Source organism: Mirounga leonina, unplaced genomic scaffold (assembly GCF_011800145.1).
Source record: "Mirounga leonina isolate KUSES-001 unplaced genomic scaffold, KU_Mleo_1.0 Mir_128, whole genome shotgun sequence".
Classification (NCBI taxonomy): Eukaryota; Metazoa; Chordata; class Mammalia; order Carnivora; family Phocidae; genus Mirounga; species Mirounga leonina.
In genome coordinates this window covers 25,775,886-25,801,835 of record NW_023270320.1, presented here as the reverse complement: position 1 = coordinate 25,801,835, position 25,950 = coordinate 25,775,886, and the positions used below count along the sequence as shown (strand labels likewise).

Below are 25,950 nucleotides of genomic sequence, written 5' to 3'. Positions count from 1 at the left end.
GAACACTCAGTAAGATGGTAGCTTAGAACACTCAGTAAGATGGTAGCCTAGGACACAAGTGCCCAGGCTGGTCCCACTGGGGGTGAGCAAAGTGCAGGAAAGGCGCTGAGGAGCCTAGACCAAGGAGCAGGGTGGCTCTTTTCGGGAGATGGGATTGATTGTAGGTGATTTTATTTTCCTTTCCATACCTTCTGAATGTTCTCAAACATTTTTATAACAAAAATATATAACTCATCTTTTTAAAGAAACAAAGGAAAGAGAGGAAATGCTTTATTTTCCTCAACTCTTTTTTTTCCCTCCAAGGGGATGGCAGGCACTCTCTTACCGACTGATGTGGTTCTGTCATGGCCTCTTTTTCAACAACTGACTTGGCACTAAGGGGTCTGATTTTTTTAGGAGTGACCGACTCAGCCAGTTTCTCTGGAAGCTCTGAAGATGTACATGGTGTATCTGAAACAGGTTCGTGTGGCTGTGTCCTTATTTTCTCTGCAGACTGAACTTTTCTTCTTATATCACCTTCTTCGGTGCTTTCAGATTCATCACTAATGGGCTTGACTTTTCTTCTTGGCTATGGCAAGAAAGCAGCATTACTGGTTTAGAAAATACAAATGCTTTATCATCCTTACTGTAATAGCGGATAGCCCTAGTTAAGTCCACATTTCTCATTTCCCACCTTCCAGCTTGAACATAACAGGAAGATGGCAACGAGATTAGCAGGCAGGTGGGGAAACCCAGACTCAAGAGCTCCGAATAAACGCTCCCCACAGTTTGCTCTGCCTTTGTAGATCACGATCTAAACAGATGACATGAACGCTCTGAAAACCGACTAGGGACACAGAGATTGGAGGTCTCTATAAATAAAAGCACCTAAAATATGAAAAGCTATTTCCCTTTTTACAATAAAAGTATCTTCTGAAACGTAACATTCTTTCTCTATGTAAAATGTGGTTACGGCACATTTTCTCTATTTGCATCCAATCGAAATAGGAAAGGAAATCTGCTGCAAGATAGCAGAGAGAACATTCCTACATACCTTTTTTGCACTCATCTCTATAGACATGTTTTCACCTGCTTCAATTTCGTAAGTGTCTGACCTGTACCGAAGAACAAACCATCAATATCTTGCACCTATTTTTTTTTTTCACATCTTGTATAAGTCGCTCATCCAATATTAAAACAAGCTCACTTTCATGAGACGATTTCCCTCTGGGCGGGCCTGCCACCTTCCCAGAGTTATGGGTCATCTCCCACATCTTCCCACGCCCAGGCCACATCAGTTTATTCTTGGCGGGCAGGTAGGCGCCCCATTACTGCACCACCTTGTGGTCATGCCCCAGAACTGCACTTTCCCCCACGTTACCACTCCCAGCTCTATATATGGCCCATCATTTGAAATAAAAGCTTATCCACAGACACCAGCCCCATCATTAGGGGATATAAAAGGGAAGCCCTTCTTTTTCCCTTTGAAAAGGAAAAAAAAAAAACCCTAAATTTCCGATGAGAGATGAGAGTTCATTTTTCCATTCAATTCAACATTCATTTAACGCCAACTTGTACACCATGCATTCAGAACGCAGGGGGCCCCCTGAAGGTGGCAGCATAGCAGGGAGAGAAGACTGGCAGTTTAGAAAGATGGCACTGGAAGGTGTGGGGTGGGCGGGCCAGAAGGGAAAGAACGGTTCTGGAAACAAGGGACAGCAGGCCCCTACTGCAAGAACGTGGCGAGAGGAACAGGTGGTCAGACCGTGGCAGGGTTGTGGACAGGACAAACAGGACCGGTCAGAGCAGAGAAGCTACCAGGAGTGACTCCTAGGGGACAGCAGGACCATTAATCTAGAGAATCTCAAAGCAGCTTGCTGACACTGGGTGAGAGAGGAAAGGACTGAGCTTGGTTTTGCCTTTGTTGAATCTGAGGTGCCCGTGGGCATCTAGGGACATATGGCCAATCTGCAGGATGTGGCGGGCCCCGGAGAAAGGCTGGGCAGGACAGACAGACTCGGGGCGCAGTGGCATCTGGGTAGCTAACACCATGAGAGTAACACGGGGGGCGGGTGGAGAGGAGAGAGCCGAGAGCAGCATCACCTGTGCACATCAAGAGGGAAGAGGGGAAGGAGATCAAGGAACAAAGACCCAAACATCCCTGGTGAGGATCTGGGCCTAGAGGCTGATGCCTCTGCGAGTCCTGGGAAATGCTGCTCTCTCTCGTCCCTGCTGCCCCAACTCCCCTTCATGTCCATATAAATGGATGAAAGACATAAATGGGAGACCTGAAACCATCAAAATCCTAGAGAACACAGGCAGTAACCTCTTTGACATTGGACATAGCAGCTTCTTACTAGGTATCTCTCCTGAGGCAAGGGAAACAAAAGCAAGGGCCTTCATCAGGACAAAAAGCTTCCGCACAGCAAGGAAACAATCAACAAAACTAAAAGGCAACCTACTGAGTGGGAGAAGATATTTGCAAATGACATATCTGATAAAGGGTTAGTATCCTAAATATATAAGGAACTTGCAAGGGGTGCCTGGATGGCTCAGTTGTTTAAGCATCTGCCTTGGGCTCAGGTCATGATCCCGGGGTCCTGGGATTGAGCCCTGCATCAGGCTCCCTGCTCAGCGGGGAGCCTCTCCTCCCTCTCCCTCTGCCCCCCAACCCCCCCTGCTCACTTGCTCTCTCTCTCAAATAAATAAAATCTTTAAAAACTTTCATTTCTTAAAAAAAACTTACAAAACTCAACACCCAAAAGGCATACAATCCAATTAAAAAATGGGCAGAAGACTTGAACAGACATTTCTCCAAAGAAGACATTCAAATGGCCAAGAGACACATGAAAAGATGCTCACCACCACTTACCATCAGGGAAATGCAAATCAAAACTACAACGAGGTATCACCTTACACCTGTCAGAATGACTAAAATCAATGATAAAAGAAACAACAGGTGTTGGTGAGGATGTGGAGAAAGGGGAACCCTCATGCACTGTTGGTGGGAATGCAAACTGGTGTAGCCACTGTGGAAAACAGTATGGAGCTTCCTTAAAAAATTAAACAGCAAATTGCACTACTGGGTATTTACCCAAAGAATACAAAAACACTAATTCAAAGTGATACATGCATCCCGGTGTTTACAGCAGCATTATTTACAATAGCCAAACTGTGGAAACAGCCCAAGTGTCCATCGACTGATGAATGGATAAAGTGGTGTATATATATACAATAGGATGTTATTCAGCCATCAAAAAAAAAAAAAAAAAAAAGAAATCTTGCCATTTGCAATGATGTGGATGGAGCTAGAGAGTATTATGCTAAGTGAAGTCACTCAGAGAAAAACAAATACCATATGATTTCACTCATATGAAATTTAAGAAACAAAACAAAGGAGCAAAGGGAAAAAAAAAAAGAGCAGGAGGCAAACCAAGAAACAAACTCTTAACTACAGAGAACAAACTGATGGCTCCCAGAGGGGAGGAGTGTGGGGGGATGGGTGAAATAGGTGATGGGATTAAGCAGTGCACCTGTAATGAGAACCTGGCGATTAGAATTAAAATAAAAACTTTAGTATATGTGCTGCACGAAACTTAAAAAAAAAAAAAAAAAAGCTTCTCCCTCCCTCCCTTTACCTCAAAGCTAAAACCCCCTTCACAAGCATGTTTTCTAGGATAGTCTGTTGTCAATTATGACTACTTTGGGGCTTTTTAGATTAAATTGGACTGTTATAACTGAGGTAGAACTGACATATATTAGTTTCAGGTGTACAACGTGATCATTTGCTACTGTACACATTGCAAAATGATCTCCACAATAAGTCCAGTTAACATCTGTCACCATACAGAGCTACAAAACTTGTTTTTCTTGTGATGAGAACTGTTCAGACCTACTCTCTTCGCAACCTTCAGACATACAACACAGTATTAGCTACAGTCACCCTGCCATAATACATGCCCAGAACTGTTTTCTAGGACTGAAAATATGTACCTATAATTAGTTACTATAAGTAGTGTTATTTTCTGAGAACAAGTTTTCATGCACCAGTTCTCTTGAGGAAAAACCGAGGTTGGCTCCGAAGATGTTTAGAAAGCTTTAGTTTTATAAGCTTGTATCTTAGAGAGCTTCTCAGAAATCCCATTGACCATGAATAAACAACTGCTTGAAATGTAACCGTACCCTTTCTCCACTTCTTTTCCTTGAGGAGTTGAGGGGATGGACGACCCGCAGTATTCGGAGAATTCTTCTTCATCAGCATATATAGCGGTGCTGTGTAAAGGAGGGTCTACAAAAGATTATTTAAAAAAAGAAAAAATGCCACTTCAGAAGTCTGGCGGCTTGGGCAGTGTCTATGCCCTTTACCAGGGCAAGCTCAGTCTGAACGACTCACCACCACACAGGCGACTTACTCCCCAAATGCTTTTGAGCTCGCACCTCAACACTAAGAAATTTAAACCGTTTCACTAGTACATACATGGACATTTATCAGTTATAACCTGTATTACTGTATTTACATACTATGTGGGAATTTTTTAATGAGCTAAAAGAAATCTAAATAGGAATCCTGGCATTCTCTGTTCTCACCCGATGGAGCGTCACGGCTCTACGTGAGAGACCACTGCTGGGAAAGGCACAGAAAGGACTCAGAGTAAAGGAGGACATTCCTACCTGCTCAGGTCAATTGGGACCTCAGCACGCCAGGCCAGGCTGCTGGCTGACAGGGGGAGCTTGGGGGAGGGCGGGGGGCGGCCAGGGATTGCTGCAGGGTGCCTGGTAAGAGCCAAGCGACCGTTGCTTCATGCTCAAATTTTAGCATGGCGGTGTAGATTTAAAAGACAGGTGTTCAAATAAACAGCTGCTTAAACGATGAACATTATCAATGCACGATTTTAAAGTTAGTAGTATATTCTGTGTTGCTCTCAACCAAGCAAAGGGATTTGTTTACAACTGCAAATAACAAAGAATAAAAGAAATAAACCAATCCTGAATCTCCATAGGTAACCAGTCATCCAAACTGGACTCTCACATAGAGAGAGAGATAACCCAACTTTAATAAGATAAATAATCTGATTTAAAAATGGATAAATGATCTGAATAGATCGCTCTTAAAAAGATACACAAATGGCTAATAAGCACATAAAAGGATGTTCAAGATCATTAGCCACTGGGGAAATACAATCCAAAACCAAAATGAGGTACCATTTTCCATCCACTGGGATGGCTATCATCAGAAAAAACCCAAGTGAGGATGTGGAGAAACTAGAACCCTCATGGACTGCTAGTTGGAAATGTAACGTGAATGTTGCAGCCTCAATGGAAAACGGCATAACGAGGCCTCAAAAAAGTGAACACAGGGGGCGCCTGGGTGGCTCAGTCGTTAAGCGTCTGCCTTGGGCTCAGGTCATGATCCCAGGGTCCTAGGATCGAGCCCCGCATCGGGCTCCCTGCTCCGCGGGAAGCCTGCTTCTCCCTCTCCCACTCTCCCTGCTTGTGTTCCTTCTCCCACTGTGTCTCTCTCTGTCAAAATAAATAAATAAAATCTTTAAAAAAAAAAAAAGTGAACACAGGATCCAGCAACCCTACTTCTGCATCTGTACCCTGAAGTGAAAGCGGGGACTCAAACAGATGATCGTACGTCCGTGTTTACAGCTGCGTTATTCACAGTCATCAAACGTGGAAGCAACCCCAGTGTCCATGGACAGATGAATGGATAACACAGAGGATGGAAGATGATTCAGTTTTCAAAAGAAATTCAGACACGTGCCACAACATGGGCGGACTTTGAAGACATACTGCTAAGTGGAAAAAAAAAAAAAAAAAGGCACGAAAGGAAAAATACTGTAAGAATCCGCTCATACGAAGTATCTAGAGTCGTCAAATTTCTAGCGTGGACAATGAGGAGCTACTGTCTAGCGGGCAGACTTCCAGGTAGGGGCAAACGGGAAGGTTCTGGAGGTAGACAGTGAGGAGAGCTGTACTCTTACAAATGGTGAAAACGGTCAATTTCACGGTCTGTAGAGGTTACCACACAAACACAGTGAGACCGCTTCACGCTCATGGCCAGAATCAGACAGTCAGGTGACAGCAAGGGCTGACCAAGCTGCAGGGAGACTGGGGCCTCGTGCATCGCTGGGTGGGGGGCGGCTGCTCGGTAAAGCAGTTCCTCAAAACGGTGATGGGGCACGACCATACGCCTTAGCAGCTTCCCCCTCAGGTGTGGACCCAAGAGAAATGAAGACACAGGTCTGTACAGAAACTTGTACATGAACGTTCACAGCAGGATAACTCAGACTGGGCCCACAGGGGAAACAACCCAGGTGTACGTCGACTGCTGAGTGGAGAACAAAGTGAGGTATAGTCAAACAATGGATTACTGAGCTACAGCGTTTTTAGGAATGAAGCACATCGACACTTGCTACAATACATACGGACCTTGAAACTACTGCGCTGAATGAAAGAAGCCGATCACAGACGAACAGGGTACGACCACTCCATTTACGTGAGCAGGCACACCCATGGTCAGGAAGGAGGTGGAAGGTTGCCAGGGGCTAGGGGTGGGGGACGGAGGGGTGAGGAGGGACTGCTAATGGGTACAGAGTTTCTTGCTGGGTGATTAAAAGATTCTGGAATACACAGTGGTGATGGTCGTACAATTCTGTGACTACATGAAAATACCACTGAACTGTACACTTGGGGCGCTTGGGTGGCTCCGTCGGTTAAGCAGCTGCCTTCGGCTCGGGTCATAATTCCAGGGTCCTGGGATCGAGCCCCGCATCGGGCTCCCTGCTCAGTGGTGAATCTGCTTCTCCCCCTCCCACTCCCCCTGCTTGTGTTCCCTCTCTGTGTCTCTCTCTGTCAAATAAATAAAACCTTAAAAAAAAAAAAGAATTGTACACTTGAAAACGGGGAATTTTTTGGTAAATGAATTACATTTCAATTTAAAAATTTATGTGGGGGCACCCCAGGGGGCTCAGTTGGTTAAGCGTCCAACTTGTGATTTCGGCTCAGGTCATGATCTCAGGGTCGTGAGATCGAGCTCCGTGCTGGGTGTGGAGGCTGCTTAAGATTCTCTCTCTCCCTCTCCCCCTCTCCTCCCTCCCCCTCTCTAAAAAATAATAAAATGAAAAAAAAAATTATGGGGTTTCTTTTGGATTCCGATCTTTTACATTTAAATTTCCTTTAAATAAGTAATTAAAACATTTTAATAAAGCCATAACAACAGATGTATTCTGGTAATGCTTATCTTATAAAACGTACAATATTCTTTTATTAACGAAAGACTACAAGATCTTAGAGACCAAATTAAAAATATGTCAGAGGTTACAGGTTTTCAAAATGCCCTTTAAACTTATTCCAGCAACAATGTCTGATCACTGCTGATCTCAATGCTGATCTCAAAGCACCTGGTACTTTCTGTTCAGTTTTGGCCTGTGGAGTGGCCAGTGAGGACCCAGCCAGAAGCAGGCCCAGCTGGACAACTCACATACTCCTGGTCAACCGGGTACCAGCCCTGTTTTCCTCACATTCCAAGGAACACAGGTGAAGCTCTCCCCCGGCTCTCCTGAAGGAACCTCTGACTCTGTATTAAGGAAAAGGGAAAATTACCCCTCTTCTCCTCCCTCAATTAAAGCGCCTTACTGAATGACTCTATTCGTGGTATGGAGTGAGAAACACAGTTCATATTCTTCTTGTTAGAGAGTACTGTAACGGGTGTCCTGATCGGACTGGCTTGTTGACAAATGCTACTAGAAGAGTTCCACCCTGATAAATGTTTAACAGAGTTCTTAGTTCCAACGTACCTAGAAGTGGGGAAAATTAACTCAAATTATCAAGTACTCCCCCAAACGCTATAGTCATATGCAGACATAGGGTTTTTATACTTGAAGATATTTCCATATTTTTATCAATAACTAGCCTAAAGCTTTTAGGATAAACTACTTTAAAATTTTTAGGATAAAGACTTAAAATACTAACCAAAGATTTCGTAAGGTTCTTCATCTTTCTCATTTTCACCCAGTCTGCCGATGCTGGAGATAACAGAATTATCAGGAAAATGAAATACATCAGTGGGCTTCTGCTTTGGGCCGGCTTTCTAAAAGTAGACAAAGTCAAAGTCATTGAATTGGCGCTAACAAGCAGGAACATTATAAAGCCGATTTATTTAGCAAGGACAATTCTGCTATTAGTGGGGCTGAATGAAATGATCCTTCACACTTGCTGTGGGGAGAGGCACAGACCACTTTGACAAACCAAGGCCAGGACTGGCGAACTTTTCTGGAAGGGACCAGACAGCAACTACATTAGGCTTTGCATCTGTTCCAACTACTCAGCCGCTACTGACTGAAAGCAGACAGCAACAATGCAGAAAGAATAAACATGGCTGGGTTGCAATAACACTTTATTTACGAATACGGAAACGTGCATTACATAACATCTTCCCCTATCATGAGATGTTCTTCTTTTGACTTTATTTCAACCATTTAAAAATGTCAAAATCATTCTTAGTCCAAAAAAACAGGGGGCAGGCCAGATTTGGCCTCTGGGTCATAGTCTGCCGACTCCTGATCTCGGGAGAGCTCTGGGCCCTCTCTCCAGAAATATGCCCATACACCTGAAAGTTCGTAAGGATACGGGGCAGGGGGAGCTCCCAACCAAAGGAGAGAGACAAAGGTTTATGGTTCCATATACTAACAAGCCCCATGAAGTTTGCTGCCCTAAATCCTCATGAATAGACCAAAACATACAGAAAATGAGAAAAACTTCCATCATAACTCTGGAAAATGAGGAAGGGTGCCATTAACAGATGAGAAAGTATGAGAAAATTCTGGAAGATATAAAGAAGATGGAATAAATTGAACAACAAAAAACAAAACTTTCCCATTTATAGACCTTCCATCTCCCTGAGGCAAACTGGCCTCCGGCATACAGCCACTTCAAGGGAAGAGGTCCGAAGAGCTGAGAAATCCTCCTCGGGCACTGCGGACTTCCTTCCGGCTAAGGCAGGCTGGGAGTGGGGCTGAAGAACTTGGAGAAACCCACGCCAGGTACGCTGGATGTTAGCCACCGAGGGCAGAGAGCTGAGAGAAATCCATCCATAGAACAAGCACGCTAGGGCAGTGTGGGAGCCCAGAGCTGAGCGCAACCTTTGCAGAGGTGTCCCAGGCCTTCCCGCAGGACAAGAAGGGGGTTAGGGCAGCAGGTGGAGAGAGCTCACAGGACAGGAGGGCAGGGCAGAGAGCAGACAAAACCCCCCACTCCCTGCACCCTGAAAGCAGCCACTCTCAGACGTCGTTAATGTAGGTTTCCACTGCCAAGTGGATGAGCCATTGGAAAATAATATGAAATGAGCTATGGAGAGTGAAGAAATATACCCGCCTTTAACGTACATTTATTTTAAGACCCTAAAGAGAAACTATAATGTGAACTAAATCAATAGCATGAAATCATAAACAATTGTGGGAAACAAATGGAGAAGTAGTTAAATGAAAAAAGCAAAATACAGAGAGTTGTACACATTTTTATAGGATATCAATTATCCAACTGGAAAAAAAACCAAAAAACAAAACGGAGGCCCAGAAAAAAAGATTCAAAATGTTAACAGTGGTCATTTCTTCCAATATACTGGCAAAGGTGGGAGGAAAAGGAATATGCTTTTCATCACAATAAAACACTGAGTTTACCCAGTGAAATCTATGAGATTCGAAGCTTCCCACGAAACGTGTTATTTCATATCATCAATTATGAGAGAATCACATTAAAATACAAAGATAACTTACATCTTTTGTGGAATGTGTTCTTCCTACAGTGTTCTTTGAAGATCTCACACTATTAAACAGCAAAAACACAGGAGGAAATATTTAAAATAACTGGGGAAGCACCCTATAACTTGCAACCCTCTCTAAGCATTTTTTCTCCCCAAATTATATTCCTTGTTAGTTGCACGAATAGTGTGCACCCAGTGCAAGTCAGGTTATGGCCAAATCCTTTCAGAAAACCGAACCTGTATCTCACACATATTTTTTACAGGTCAAATCATATCACCGGTGTAGAAAGTCGCACACCTCTCTTCCTCAGAGACAGACACTCTTCATCCTGCTGTTATCCTCGGCCCTGAGGACAAGTCAACAGCAGCGACTGACCGTTTCTGCAGAACTAAGCAAAAGGGAGGTCCACTGGCATTTAAAAAGCACCTGACACCCATTCCACCCCGTGCCTGGCTCTTGCACATACATTTTCTCATTTGGCTCTCACAGTCCTATAAAGCAGAAGCGAAGCCCATGTTGCAGATGTCGATTCACCCAAAGCAGCACACAGCCAAGGAGAAGCCTGCATTAAAACGTGCACCAAAATAAATAAAATCTTTAAAAAAAAGGGCGCCTGGGTGGCTCAGTTGGCTAAGCGACTGCCTTCGGCTCAGGTCATGATCCTGGAGTCCCGGGATCGAGTCCCGCATCGGGCTCTCTGCTCAGCAGGGAGTCTGCTTCTCCCTCTGACTCTCCCCCCCTCATGCTCTCTCTCTCAAATAAATAAATAAAATCTTAAAAAAAAAAAAATAAAACGTGCACCAGTTCAAATCCAGCTTCCCTCCTTCCGCCCCTTCATGCCCCTCCACTGGACATTACGATAAAAGGATAAAGTTGTACATCTTCAAGCTTAAAGTAAACAAGATGTAAAAACAGGGACTAAAATACAAACTGGAAATAAGAGTGGCAGGAAATATTATCGCCAGTGAATGTGTATCGAGTATCCTTTGTGCACCAGGCATTGTACTAGGGGCACTGGGAATGCTCTGGGAAATTCCATCCTCAGCCCCTGACTTTACAACACGCCACGCAGACACCCGTTTGTGGGTAGCAAAATCAGCTTAGTGTGTCTGAATCCATATTTGAGTAATGTTGTATTTGATAAAACTTCAAACTCACAGAAAAATCACAAGTGTAAGAACATTCTGTATATCCTTCACCCAGGTTCACCAATTGTTTCCATTTTGTTTCATATGCTTTCTGTGTGTACATGTAAACGACAGACACCATGCACCTTTACCCCTAAATAAGTCAGTGTGTCTCTCCTAAGCAAGACAGTATATTGCATCGTCATGGTACAATTTCCAAATTAAGAAAAGTAACACTGCTATGATTATATAATCTACAGTCTATATCCAAATTTCATCCGTTGCCCCATCATGTCCTTTAAAAATTTCTTTCTGCGTTTTCAAAAAGGAAATACAAAAGAATATAAAATATAAGATTGGGCGCCTGGGTGGCTCAGTTGGTTAAGCGACTGCCTTCGGCTCGGGTCATGATCCTGGAGTCCCGGGATCGAGTCCCACATCGGGCTCCCTGCTCGGCAGGGAGCCTGCTTCTGCCTCTGACCCTCGCCCCTCTCATGTGCTCTCTCTCTCTCTCATTCTCTCTGTCTCAAATAAATTAAAAAAAAAATCTTAAAAAAATAAAAAATTAAAATATAAGATTGCACTGGACATTGTATCTGCATAAACTCTTTCTTGTTCTACATGTGTGTAGCGCACATTTATGTACAGTGATGTAAAAATATCATTATTGTGACTCACAAACAAAAAAGCTGAACTCCTCAGAGCAGCAGTTTTCAAACTTCTGGCATCAGAATCACCTGGAGGGCTTCAAACCCAGAAGGCTTGGCCCCAGCCCCAGAGTTTCTGATTCAGCAAGCCCAGGATGGGATCTGAGATTTTGCATTTCTAACAAATGCAAGGAACCACACCTTAAGAACCTCTGCTCTACTGGGTTCTCAGCTCCCAAGAAGAAGATAGAACAGGTCTTCATTTTATGGCATTTATGATTCTAGGGTTTCAGAAAAGTGACTTATCCATGGTCATACAGCCAAGGAACAGAAATAGGACTAAAACCCAGATCGCCTAATTTCTTATCCTCCTCCCCACTGGCTCCTGCCTCCTCTGTGTTTAAGAAAAAGTCAGGTTTCCTCCTTACCTTAGCGTAGGAGCAAGGTGAGGTTGCCGAAAGACAGAAACCTCTGTGATACCATATGTAAGATTTTTGGTATATGTGCCCCAGTGTGCTTTAGGGGGAGGGGTGAACAGATTTCAGGAGTCTCAAAGGCAAGAATGTTACATGTATACACACACACACACACATATGGAGAAAGAGGGCGAAAAATGGGGAAGGGGAAGTCGGGGGACAGAAACAAAAGCTACCTGGCCTATCAGAATAAGCTTAACTCTTGTCAGGTGATGTTAAGGCCCATATTCTTTCCCCATCCTCCCCTCCATTGGGAGAGTCTTCCGTTCTTCCCCACCAGCCACAGGAGTCTAGTCTGTTTATTCCACCTGCCTGCTCCGCCCTGCTCCAGCCTTTCCCCACCCTATATTCTGCTTGGCTCACCTTCCACAGTCAGCTCGCATCTAAAATGCCACCTCCTCCAGGCAGTCTTCCCACCGTCCTGGAGAACTCCTGGATTTGTATGACCCTGTGTACCCACTGTGGCAAGCCGAGACTCCTTTAGTGCTCAAGACACCGCCAGTGGGCCAGATGTCAATGAATCCATTAAAAATAACATTTTGGAGAGCGGTTTGGCAGCCTATATTTAAATGCATGCCCTTTTTGATAAATAAAAACCAAGCGCCTGACCCATCCTGGAGCGCCCCTTTTAAAAAATAACAAGCGGCAGCTTGGTCTCCCAGCTGGAGATTTGATTCAGCTTTAAGGTCTGTGTTACAAAACCACCAGGGTCTTGAAAATAAGAATACTGACTACCAGCCGGAGTGCAAACGTTTCTAGAATGTTATGTGTGGCAAGCAGCAGATAATCGATGCGTTATTTATTGGATATTTTGTTTCAAAATATTTTGAGTCTTTAGACTACAACCGCCCCCGCAAAGCTAGCAAACGTCCTTTTCCACCCTCCAGGCACAGGGTTCAGCTGTTAACTCCTTTAAATCTTGCGGCAACCCTAGGTAGTCGGGGTAATTATTCCCATTTTACAGGTGGAAACCGAGGCCCTGAGCGAGTTCCAAAGTGGCAGAGCCAGGGAGCGTCGCTGCGCAGCACAAACAGCTCCGAGAGGCACAAACACCGCAGTAGAGGAAGGAGATAAAGCCTGTCCCCAGCCCGCGTCCCCCCGGGCCGCACAACTCACCCGCCCGGCCCCGGGCACCGCACCCTCCGCGGCGGGGCCATCCGAATCCACCGCTCTCGCCGCAGTCTGAGCCCGGAAAGCTCCCGCCAAACCCCGCGCCGCTCCGAGCAGCCAATCGGGACAGAGCACGCTCGCCTGCCCCCCAAGCCCCTCCCCGGACCTTGAGCGCCAGCGGGCCCGGGGCTCCTCCCCGTCCTGGAGAGCGAGAGAAAACCCGGACTGGACTTCTGGGAAAGCTGGAGTCCACGCCTTACAACCAATTGCTGATGGTCTCTGAGTCGTCAGCAGTTTGCCGGGCTTTTCTTCGCACCCGCGCTCCGCGCCAGTTTTCCAAAGCTCCGCAGTTCCTTAATCGCATGGGCCCGCCCAGGGGGCGGGGAAGGGGAGGAGCCGGAGCTGAAAAGAGGTGGTGCGGTCGCTCTGTGGACCGGATCCAAATCCGGCTAGGAGCTCCTGGTGCTTAGGCTTAGAGCAATGCATCGCAAAAAGGCAGGATTTGACTCCGCCGCTGCCCTCAACCAGATGTGTGAGCTGCGCGTGTTATTTTACCCCTATTCCAGTTTCCTCACTGCAAATGGGGAGGGCCCCTTCTGGAGCTAATATTCTCCTATTCTTTTCTTTGTTTAAAAATGTATTGTCCTGCAAACCAACGTTGGGCCCTAACCATACCGTAAATAAAAATGTACTTAAAATGGATCAAAGACCTAAACTTGAAAATTATACAACTCGTAGACGAAAACAGGCAAAAATTTCATGACGTTGAATTTGGTGATGATTTCTTGGATATGAGGCCAAAGGCACAGTTTGGGACGATGAAAAAGTTCTGCAGATAGGTAGTAGTGGTTGATTGCCTAACCTGAATGTACTGAAGTAGTGTCGCTCAAGTGTAGAGTTAAAAATGATTAAAATGCTAAATTTCATGTTATGTATATTCTATCACAATAAAAAGTTATAACGTATTTCATGCACACAAAAGAATAGAATATATATAATGTACGGATAAAAAGGAACACCCATGGGGCGCCTGGATGGTTTAGTCAGTTAAGCATCGGACTGGTGATTTAAGGCTCAGGTCATGATCTCAGGGTCATGAGATCCAATCCTCCCCACCCCCCACTAACGTGGGCTCTGTGCTGGGCATAGAATCTGCTTAAGATTCTCTCTCTCGGGGCGCCTGGGTGGCTCAGTCGTTAAGCGTCTGCCTTCGGCTCAGGTCATGATCTCAGGGTCCTGGGATCGAGCCCCACATCGGGCTCCCTGCTCGGTGGGAAGCCTGCTTCTCCCTCTCCCACTCCCCTGCTTGTGTTCCCCTCTTGCTATGTATCTCTCTGTCAAATAAATAAAAAAATCTTAAAAAAAAAAAAAAAAGATTCTCTCTCTCCCGGGTGCCTGCTCAGTCGGTTGGGCTGTGCCTTCGGCTGGGGTCCTGATCCCAGGATCTTGGGATTGTGTCCCGCGTTGGGCTCCCTGCTTCGCGGGGCGTCTGCTTCTCTCTCTGCCCTTGCCCCTGCTCATGCTATCTCACTCGCTCAAATAAATAAATAATCTTAAAAAATTTTTTTTCTTTCTCTCCCTCTGACCCTCCCTCCCCACTCCCTCTCAAAAAAACCCCAAAAAAACAAAAAACCACAAAATAAAAGCACCCATGTACTCACCACTGGATTAGAAAATAAACCATTATCTCCCCCCACCCATCCCGCCAGCGATAACCACTCTTGTGACTTGTCGTCAGACCCACAAACACCAGACTTACAAAGCTTTTCCCAGAAAATGGAGCTACCTTGATAAATCCCTAAATAATGTATGAATTACTGTATTGTTCTAAACTTTATATAAATGATATTTGGTATCATTTATATATATATATCTGCAAGTGCTCTTAATCAAAACTATGATTTTTAGATTTAGCCACATCAATGCATGTAGCTGTAGTTCATTTTTTTTCATTGTCTTTGGAATGCATTAAGCAAATATTCCACATTTTATTTCTCCATTCCCCTGTGTATGGCTACATCAGTTGTCTTCAGTCTTTTTGCTCTTACCAACAATGCAGTGCTAAACATTCTTGTGTCTCACATGACATATGTCTGAGAGTCTCTCTAAGGATAGACTCAGTAGTAATATTATCATCTCATCGGGCAATGACATTTTCAGCTCTCCATGGTAATGTCAATTTTTTAAAAAAAAATTTTATTTATTTATTTGACAGAGAGAGACACAGCGAGAGAGGGAACACAAGCAGGGGGAGTGGGAGAGGGAGAAGGAGGCTTCCCGCCGAGCAGGGAGCCCGATGCGGGACTCGATCCCCGGACTCTGGGATCATGACCTGAGCCGAAGGCAGAGGCTTAACCAACTGAGCCACCCAGGCGCCCCGGTAATGTCAATTTTTATACCCTGTTTGGTAGACTACAATTTAAATCCCCCATCAGCGGTATATAAGAGTCCCCTTGGCTCTCTATACTTTTCAACACTTAGAGCTTTCAAGACTTTTACATTTTTACCTAACTAGTGAGCTGAAATGCTATCCTATTATGTTTTTGATTTGCATTTTCCTTAAGTCCATCATCTTTTCATTGTTTATAGGTCCTTGATTCCTCCTTAGTGATATAACCCCACCCAGGAATTACGTGGGCAATTACCATTGGAGAGTAAAATACCTTTGAGGAATTGAAAGTACCTCCCGGCTAATGGGTAGAAATAGGGTTCCTGGAGCCACAGAAATCTGTGGATTTCCTATCCACCCTTAAGAGAGTGGATAGGTAGTTCCATTTTCTGGGAAAAGGGTAGTAGGTCTTGTGCTTGTGGGTCTGAAAAAAAAACAACAAAAAACAGAACTGCCCAACTGTCAAGACAGAAGAGATTCAGCACTCTGGATGAAATAAAAACTCAACCCAAGTAGCGTTTAAAAAATAAAAGGAATTTATGAGCTTGTGTCCAGAGGTAGAATGGCTGTCAAGCACACTTTGACCTAGAGGTTTGACAAGCCATCAGGACTCTGAATCCATTTTCTTGCCCTCCTTGTACATCAGCTTTTTCCTCAGGCTGAATATTATCATCACCATCATCATCACCATCATCATCATCATCACCATCATTATCATCATCACCATCATCATCATCATCACCATCATCATCACCATCACCATCATCATCATCATCATCACCATGATCATCATCATCATCATCATCATCATCATCATCGCTTGGACTTATTGAGCATTTACTATGATCCAGGCATTGTTCTAAGGGTTTAGTACTTATTAAACCATTTAAACCTCTCAATAACCCTATGTGGTAAATACTCTAATCCCACTTTACAGATGAGGAAATGGAAGAACAGCCCCACAGGTGGTAAGTGGGGGTGCCTGCATTAGATCTTAGGATTCGGGCCCAGAGCTGGCACCTGCTAGCTGTTCCAAGTCTCACATGTGAACTCCACCGTTCAAAAAAAGGGGCATAGCCGTGTCTAGCATTCCCAGAAAAAGCCCTAAGCTTTACTCAAATCAGTCCAGCTTTGGTGACATACCTACCTCGGTGAGTCAGGGTTCTCCAGGGAAACAAAACCAATTATCTCATACAATCAATTATAGAGGCTGGTGAGTCTGCAATGAGAGGGCAGGCCAGCAACCTGGAAATTCAGGTTAAGTCTGAATTCTGCAAGGCAGCAGGCTGGAAACTTAGGGAGAATTTTTAGGCTGTAGTCTTGAGGCAGAATATTTTTTTATCATGCGGAAATCCCAGTCTTTGCTCTTAAGGCCTTCAACTGGTTGGGTGAGGCCCACCCACAGCATGGAGAATAATCTGCTGTACTCGAAGTCTGCTAATTTAAAGATTAATCACATCTAGGGGCGCCTGGTGGCTCAGTCGTTAAGCGTCTGTCTTTGGCTTGAGTCATGAGCTCAGGGTCCTGGCATCAAGCGCCTCATCGGGCTCCCTGCTTGGTGGGAAGCCTGCTTCTCCCTCTCCCACTCCCCCTGCTTCTGTTCCCTCTCTCGCTGTCTCTCTCTCTCTGTCAAATAATTAAATAAAATCTTAAAATAAAATAAAGATAAATCACATCTAAAAAATACCTTCACAGCAACACCTAGACCGGTGTTTGGCCAAACACATGACCCCTGAGCCAATTCCTGCGGCCAAAGAACTGGAATAGCATCCAGGAAGCCCATGGATTCCTACTAGAATAGCAGTGGTGGATGGGGGTTGGAAAGTGAGAAAGTGGGAAATGGATGCTGTGGACACAGGCAACTGAAGTCCTTTGCAGAAACTTGCCCAAGCCCATAGAGCTAGTCATAGGGAAGGCAGGATTCCAACCTAGGCTTTCTAACACCAAGCTCACATTTGTTCCTCTCATGCTCCCTTCTCAGTTAAACTGTTAGCTTAGAGCAGAGATTCTCAAATTGGGTGAGGGAAGGGGAGAGGAAAGGGGTCACATTCCAGGATCTCCGGGGCATGCGGAGTATGATAAAACAGTAATACTGTAACATAGAGAAGACTCTCAGTTGCTCTGGTCAGAGGGTGGGTGGGAGGGGCACCTGGGTGGCTCAGTCGGTTGGGCGTCTGCCTTCGGCTCAGGTCATGATCCTAGGGTCCTGGGATCAAGCCCCATGTCGGGCTCCTTGCTCAGCGGGGAGTCTGCTTCTCCCTTTGCCTGCAGCTTCCCCTGCTTGTGAGCTCTCTCTCTCACAAATAAGTAAAATCTTTAAAAAAAAAAAAAAAAGAGGGTGGGTGGGAGCCTCGCCTAAGAATTTAGTGTTGAATGGCAATTTCCAAGCTTCTGTGGTTTATTGTACTGCTGGGGCGAAGACCAGAACTTTCATGAGCATCTGAATGTAGAAAGCCAAGTGTAGAGCCCAGTCTGGGTGGGAGGAGGCAAACACCAAGGCTCATCATAAGACAGTAAGAGAAACGTGGGGGCTGGGGGCTGGGAGCTGGCAGCTGGAGAGGGGAGAAGGGTTGGTCAAGCGAAGAGGAGAAGCCCAGCAGGTGAGCAAAGCTGCAGCCAAGGACAGATCCGGTTGCTGGGAAACTCTTTAAGGAAGCCATGGCCCATATTTCTATTTTCAGATGGCCCCTGTGTTGTGTGTGCTCTCTCCATCACCATTAACCTTTTGCATATTTGTTAAACTCAACAACCTTGTCTCGGTGTACGTAGGGATTAGGGCCAGGGGCCAGGATGGGGTGAAGCATGGTGTTGGAAGGGGGCTGAACACACAGGAGTGGAGGGAGCAGGGTCCCGACTCCTGCAGGCAGCCTGGGACAATGTGAGCAACCAGAAGATGAAAAGTGATGGCAGAAAAGCTGGAGGACATCTTCATGGGTGGGTTGGTAGGTAGGCGGGGGCCCTTGGTAATAGAACATTCTTTCATGTTTGGAAAATGAAAAAAACCCCACAATTATTGCTTTTATAATACACATGCAGAAAATAAAGAACTACAAAGCATCTTGGATGCTGGGATGAATGGAGTGGTTGGGCATGGACACTCCCCTGTGGAAATATATCTTCCCTGTGGATTTGGTTGATATATATATTAGTTTTATGTTTTAGAATTATTAGTTTGATTTTTAAATAAGAATATAAATGAGAATATTATTATTTATCTTACAGGTTTATCATGAAGGTAACAGGTAAAGAATATGGAATCTACATATATAGACTGCATTTATATACATATATATATAAAATATCCATTTGTAATTTATTTTTTAAGAATACAAATTTTTGCCAGGAGTTTTAGGAATTGCTCTAACATTGCTTTGGTTTTTTGTTTTTGTTTTTGTTTTTTAATTTAAATTCAAGTTAGTTAACATATAGCAATTGCACTACTAGGTATTTATCCAAAGGATACAAAAATACCAATTCAAAGGGGCACATGCATCCCAATGTTTATAGCAGCAATGTCCACAATAGCTAAAATACGCAAAGAGCTCAGATGTTCATTCACAGATGAATGGATAAAGATGATGTGGTATGTATACACACACACACACACACACACACACAGTGGAATATTACACGGCCATCAAAAGGAATGAAATCTTGCCATTTGCAATGACGTGGATGGAACTAGAAGGTATTATACTAAGCGAAATAAGTCAGAGACAGACAAATACCATATGATTTCACTCATATGTGGAATTTAAGAAACAAAACAGATGAACACAGGGGAAGGGAAGAAAAAATAAAATAAGATAAAAACAGAGAGGGAAGCAAACCATAAGAGACTCTTAACTCAAGGGAACAAACTGAGGGTTGTTGGAGGGAGGGGTGGAGGAATGGGGTAACTGGCTGATGGGCATTAAGGAGGGCGCGTGATGTAATGAGCACTGGATGTTATATGCAACCGATGAATCACTGACCTCTACCTGGAACCTAATAATGCACTGTATGTTAATTAACTTGAATTTAAATTAAAAAACAAAATCCAAAGCAATCTTGGAGCAATTCCTAAAACTCCTGGCAAAAATCTGTATTCTTGCAAAATAAATTACAAATGGATATCTCACTTCTGGCATAAACAACAACAACAAAAACAAAACAAAAGCGGCGCCTGGGTGGCTCAGTCGTTAAGCGTCTGCCTTCAGCTCAGGTCATGATCCCGGGGTCCTGGGATCGAGCCCCGCATCGGGCTCCCTGCTCTGCGGGAAGCCTGCTTCTCCCTCTCCCACTTCCCCTGCTTGTGTTCCCTGGCTCCCTATGTCTCTGTCTGTCAAATAAATAAATAAAATCTTTTTTTTTTTTTTTAAATCTTATTTATTTATTTGAGACAGAGAGAATGAGACAGAGAGAGAGCACATGAGAGGGGGAGGGTCAGAGGGAGAAGCAGACTCCCTGCCGAGCAGGGAGCCCGATGCGGGACTCGATCCCTGGACTCCAGGATCATGACCTGAGCCGAAGGCAGTCGCTTAACCAACTGAGCCACCCAGGCGCCTAATAAAATCTTAAAAAAAAAAAAAACCCACAACAACTTATCATTTCTTATTGGGCCTCTGTTTTTTTTCAAGGGAGCTTTTCTGTAGAACTGTCTGTACAGAGCCACGGCCACCAGAGGGCAGACGAAGACTGGTCCTGGAGGTTTGAAAATGTAATTGTGGAGTGCTTGCATTTTCAGATGTTGTTAAGGAAAAAAACAGATGAACACAGGGGAAGGGAAGGGAAAATAAAATAAGATAAAAACAGAGAGGGAGACAAACCATAAGAGACTCTTAACTCTAGGAAACAAACAGGGTTGCTGGAGGGGAGGGGGGGGGGGGGATGGGGTAACTGGCTGATGGGCATTAAGGGGGGCACGTGATGGAATGAGCACTGGCTCTTCTATGCAACTGATGAATCACTAAATTCTACCCCTGAAACTAATAATACACTACATTGAATTTAAATAAAAATTTTTTAAAAAATTAGAAACAAAAAGAAGTCTGTTCAAGATTAGTAACACTACTTTTTTTTTTTTTTTTTTTTTTTTTGGAGAGAGCGAGAGAGAAAGTGAGCAAGCATGAGCTTGGGAGAGGGGGAGAGGGAATCGATCCCAGGACCCCAGTATCATGACCTGAGCCGAAGGCAGACGCTCAATCGACTGAGCCACCCAGGTGCCGCAAGACTACATATCTTAACTACCTGTTGCTCAATTCATTTTTCCTGGCCCTGTTATCATCTGTCAACCTCATTCCTATAAGTTTCCCTGAAGGTGAAGGGGGTGATTTGCTATTATGGAAAAGAAAACACAGAAAATAATTTCTTTCTCAAATGTTCCTTCTGTGTTTTTAAACTTCCTGCAGCACCTACTAATTCCTGGGTGCACAGGAATAACCCATTAAACCTGGCCATTCTCTTCGGGAAAAAACTCAAGGCATTATCTGTTTCAAACAGACCAACTGCTCTGCATCTGTGACTATGATGCTGTGAAATTAACCGGAAATGTCCCAGGAGGGCAAGGCCGGGGCGAGGAAGGAAGAGACCACTGCTTGGATGTTCCCTTTCAGAAAAAGAGGAAATTAAACCCAGAAAGGAAGTTTTATTCGGTGTATTTTAAAGTCGGAAGGCAGAAAGGTTTTTCTGTTGTGGCAAACTGCAATGACCTTAGATCCCTCCATGTGTCACAAGCTCGCCGGCATTTCCCTGGCTCCGATCCTCCACTGCTGAACTTATTTGCTCTGCCACCAACGTCCTACTTTTTCCAGACCTAACTGGCACTGCTCCTAGCCAAGCTGAGATCACATGGCTAATAGGTCTGACCACTGCATCAGGACCTGCCATGTCACATGTTTCGGATTCCATTCCTGGCTCCCTGCAGGGCTGGGTCTGGTGCAGGAACCCTGGCAGGAGCATTCTAGCAAAATCCAGGGTTTCTCCGGCCGAGCAATCGGTGACTCCGACCTGCAGGGGAATTTGTTTTATAACTCAAACTTGTAAAAGGGACACATGAGCACATAAGTGGAGAAAGAGAAACGAAAGCACACCCCATAGGAAGAGATTTTCGTAAGAAAACAAGAGACATAAAATTTCTACAGTAGAAATTTGTCTCCATGATTCACTCTCAAGCTGTGGTCAAAAAAAAAAAAAAGTTTCTGAAAACAGTTTTCATCCTTGTAATGACCTTGCTCACTCTGACATGACTTTTGGGTGGCCTGACAGCACACACAGTTGTGCAGATGATTTTGTTCCCAGAGTTCAAGGCAGCTAGTTCCCTACCTCAGGGATCTTTTTCTGCTCAGCCAAGAATGAAACAGTAAAAGAGTCAAGGTGCCATCAGCCAGACAACCTCAGGTCAGACAGGCTGCCCTCTCAAACCCCCAGGTGACACAAAAACCTTCTTTCTGGAACCTTCTGTAGGAGTAAACAGCTCCCCCCACCCCACCACCACCCTCTGGCTGCCACCCTGTGTCTCACAAGCCACCTCTCTAACCCTGTCACTTAGCATAAAGAAAATCATTACCAGCTGCCCTACCCCTTCACCTCACACCACTGCCAGGACACAAACATGCCTGACTTTTTATTTCCTGGGCTTGGAGAATAGGAGAAGACTTCCTAGAGGAAGTGTCATTGACAATCGAGTTGGAATAAAGGGATAGGAGTCAGCTAGGCCAAGGTAGGAGAGGGCTCTAGGGAGAGGGCATATGCAAAGGCCCAGTAGTGAGCAAGAGTGGGATGCATTCTGGGAGCTCGAATACGTTCAGTGTGGCTGGAACAGAGTTGGGGTGGTGGCAAAAGGTGAGGCTAGAGACACAAACAGGGGTTCCCCAGTTCCTTGCTCCTCAAAGTGTCGTACCCAGACCAGCAGCATTGGCATCCCCTGAGGAGCCTACTCAAAATGTACAATTTCAGGCCCAATTCCAAATTTATTGAATACAAATCTACATTTTAAGATCCCCAGGGGATCTGATGCACAACAAAGTCTGAAAAGCCCTCCTCTAAGTATATTAAGCAGTTCAGACTTGGGAGCAACCAGAACTTTCTGAATGATAACACAGGGGAATCACATGATAAGACTTGTGATTTAGAAAATTCATCCTTGCTGCAAAGTGGAGGAAGAGAGGGTGAGTCAGTAGAGACCCACAGAGAGATACAGAGGCCGGTTAAGGGGCTGGTGCAGCTGTCCCAGCGAGAGTCGGCTGCCACCTGCCTGGGCAGTAGGGATGGGAGATGGGGAGTGGACACAGCCAATAGGCTACGGGAGAGCGCATCCGCAAGACGGTGGTGGTGGGTGGAATTCCTCCCAGGTGCAGGGTCCACTGCCCACCCGGCCGGGTGGGGCCAGGGAGCTGGCACGAGCTCAGCAGGGTGGGGAAGGCAGGATTAGTGGGTGTGGGAAAGCACAGGACTCTTAAGGGAGAGTCCCTCTATGTCTGCACATGTTAAAGCAGAATGTGAGCAAACCGGTTTCACGCATGCTTCACACGTGTCCCATTCAGGGCCTGGTGCTTGGGTACCCCTGTGGCAGGGCCCGCCGCCCCCCCGCCCCCGGCCGTCACTCCCATGACCCACCCTCCGATTTTAACTGGCCACGTGCAAAGCAGGAAAGACTGCCTAGAGTTCCGGGGGGAGGGTGAACCAGTAGCCTGAGCATTGAGCAAGGACAATTTCTGTAAGGGAAATTTGACAGGCAAGACCATTCCCCCTTCCCCCATTAAAAATCGCAACACAAGTGAGTGGCTAAGAACTTAATTTAACATGTATTTGTGAAAAACCCCTGCTTCTGGCCAAGAACAGTCCATCTCTGTAGCTTTAGGAATGCTACTGAGGAGCAGAAGTCATCCAGCAAGACTTCTACATGTTTGCAAGTCAACAGTGTGAAGGAGTTAAAAGTCAAAAAGGACAAGTGTGGGTTTCTTTTTATGCCAAATAGGAGGCTCGTGCTAACCTGCAACTGCACTTTCTCAGCTCCTGGCTCTGAGGCTGGTGCAGCCGGGAAGGATGGAGGAGCGGCCTCTGTCAGGGCTGACTGTGGCCACGGCCAACCTCCAGGATAGATGCGGAGGGGGCTGGAGGTGGAGGAATGGGAGGGACGCTCAGTCCAACAGCCCCACGGTCCTCGCCTCCCAAGGTGCCGCCGGGCCTTCTGCCCTCTGTCCACCTGTCCTGCCTGGCATCTAGGGCAGGCTGGCCGGCTTCTCTTCTGCTTATGCTGCCGTGAAAAGAAACAATGGCCACAAATATGGAAGAAAGTTCCAGAGTCCACGGCATTTACCAGTCTCCACCTTGTGACATGGAATAAGATGCAAACAGGTGCATTTACAATGGAGAGATTGGGGGCCCCTGGGGACTGGCTAATGAAGGAAATGTGTCCGACACGGTGACGGGCATCACACTGTGGAGGGGAAGGCACAGCCAAAAAAGGTGACCCAGGCACGAGAAGTGGTGCAGCGGGAAAATTCCGGACTAGTTAGCTGATCTTCCTGACCTCGCGGGAGCCCACGCCCCCACTCGCTCCCAACGGGCTTCTGTCCTCACTGCTCTGCTGGAACACTTATGTCCAGAGTTGTCACCGTGGTGGAATCCACTGGAAGTTCCTCTGTCCCCACCGTATTCCACCTTTCAGTAGCATGTGACGTAACTGATCCCCTCCCTCCCCAAAACTTTTCTCTCTTGGCTTCCGGGACACCACCTGCTTGGTTGCCCACCTTCCTTCATGGCAGGTGATTCTCAATCCCCACTGCTGGCTCCTTAATTCCCTTTCACATATGCAAGGCTGGTTCTGTCTTGGGATCTCCTCTATTTCCCATCCAGATTTTCTGGTTCCCCGGGTTACCTGGCGAAGTCTCTTTGACCTCCCGTACACTGCTGACTTGCCCATGTGTTATCTCCAGCCTGACGGTCTCCTGAGCCATAGACTCCTATCTTCACGGGCTTGTCTAGCAGGCACCTCCAGGAGAAACTGTGTCCAGATTCAACCTCCTGATTCCCTCTCCCAAAGCCCATGCAAGTCTTCCCAGCTCAGCGAGGGCAGATGCTCATCTCCCCACCTGTGTGCACACCCCAATCCCTCCCTTTCCCTGGTTCCACCTCCAACCCCTTTCCTATCTCCGCGGCCACCAACCTGGTTCAAGCCGCCATTATGCACCATGCTGTCCTTGCATGGTCTCCGTGCTTCTCTGATCCCTCTGTGACAGCCAGGGGTGGTCTTTGAAAAGGGTAATTCAGGGAATGTTACCCCTTGCCTCAAAACCCCTCATTGGTTTCCTCCTGAACCCAGAGTCATATCCAGATTCCTGTCTGGTAACCCGGCCCTCCTTCTGTAACTTTTCCCAATACTACACTTGCCCTCGCTTATGATGCTCTAGCCTCACTCGCTTTCTTTCAGGTCCTGGAATACATCACACGCCTTCTCACCTCAGGGCTTTTGCACTCACGATCCTGCTTTTTGAACCCTTTCCCCAAACCCTGTGAAGCTGGTTCCCCTTCCTCATTCTTCAGGTCATCACCATAAGTGTCACCTCCTCAAAGGGACCTTCTCTGACCCCAACACTTAAACCGGGCCCTGTGGTCCCCTCCCCAATACTGTCTCAGTTGTTTTTTTCAAAGCGCCCATCACAATCTGAACTCATTTGTTTGTTGATGGTAAACACATAATTGTGGATTCACCCCCCAGTGGGTCTCTATAAGGACTGAATGGGGACGTAAGTAAGGAACGAACACAGCATAGCACAGGAGTGTACTCCCTAGGATAATCCCACAGCTGCCAGGAACCCCATCCCTGAGGATTTCTTTTTTTTTTTTAAAGATTTTATTTATTTATTTGAGAGAGAGAGTGAGATAGAGAGAGCATGAGAAGGGGGAGGGTCAGAGGGAGAAGCAGACTCCCCGCCGAGCAGGGAGCCCGATGTGGGACTCGATCCCGGGACTCCAGGATCATGACCTGAGCCGAAGGCAGACGCTTAACCGACTGAGCCACCCAGCGCCCCTGAGGATTTCTAGAGCAACTTCTGAGGGATCTCATGAACCTGCTGTATGCCTGTACACGGCCTCACACACACTCTCCGCTAAAACAGAGTGGCTTGTTGTACCAAACTTTTAGTCCTTGATGGATCTGGGGTTACCAACATCACAGAGAGCAACTGTATTTAATTTCGGATAAGCCATAAAACCAGAACAAGACTCTGGGAAGTGATATCAGGCCCTGCTGGGACGAAGAGCAATCGTAGGATAGGAATCAAAACCATTTGTACTGAGGCTTAGAGGCAGAACGGGTAGGGCCGAGAAATAATCCACCGACCTGTTTGGTCAGAAGTTCACGGCCAAGGCGCCTGGGTGGCTCAGATGGTTAGGCGTCTGCCTTCGGCTCAGGTCATGATCCCAGGGTCCCGGGATCGAGTCCCGCAGGGCTTCCTGCTAGGCGGGGAGATT

The 25,950-nt window shown here is 45.9% G+C and overlaps 1 protein-coding gene across 2 annotated transcripts in view; it reads right to left on the bottom strand.

The window, feature by feature from the left end:
- CENPU (centromere protein U) overlaps positions 1-25,276 on the bottom strand; it is a 47,878-nt gene extending 22,602 nt beyond the window's left edge. Inside the window, exons 1-6 of one of the 2 annotated variants that reach the window (XM_035004254.1) lie at positions 24,356-25,276; positions 9,759-9,807; positions 7,957-8,074; positions 4,162-4,267; positions 1,034-1,094; positions 326-568 (exon numbers count right to left, since the gene is read on the bottom strand). In XM_035004254.1, coding sequence (XP_034860145.1) covers positions 326-568; positions 1,034-1,094; positions 4,162-4,267; positions 7,957-8,074; positions 9,759-9,807; positions 24,356-24,525 — 747 coding nt within the window. In that variant the 5' untranslated portion in view covers positions 24,526-25,276. Of the gene's footprint in view, positions 1-325; positions 569-1,033; positions 1,095-4,161; positions 4,268-7,956; positions 8,075-9,758; positions 9,808-13,112; positions 13,178-24,355 lie in introns of those variants that run through there. The other variant, XM_035004255.1, reaches the window with a different exon arrangement.
- Positions 25,277-25,950: the final 674 nt, after the last annotated feature.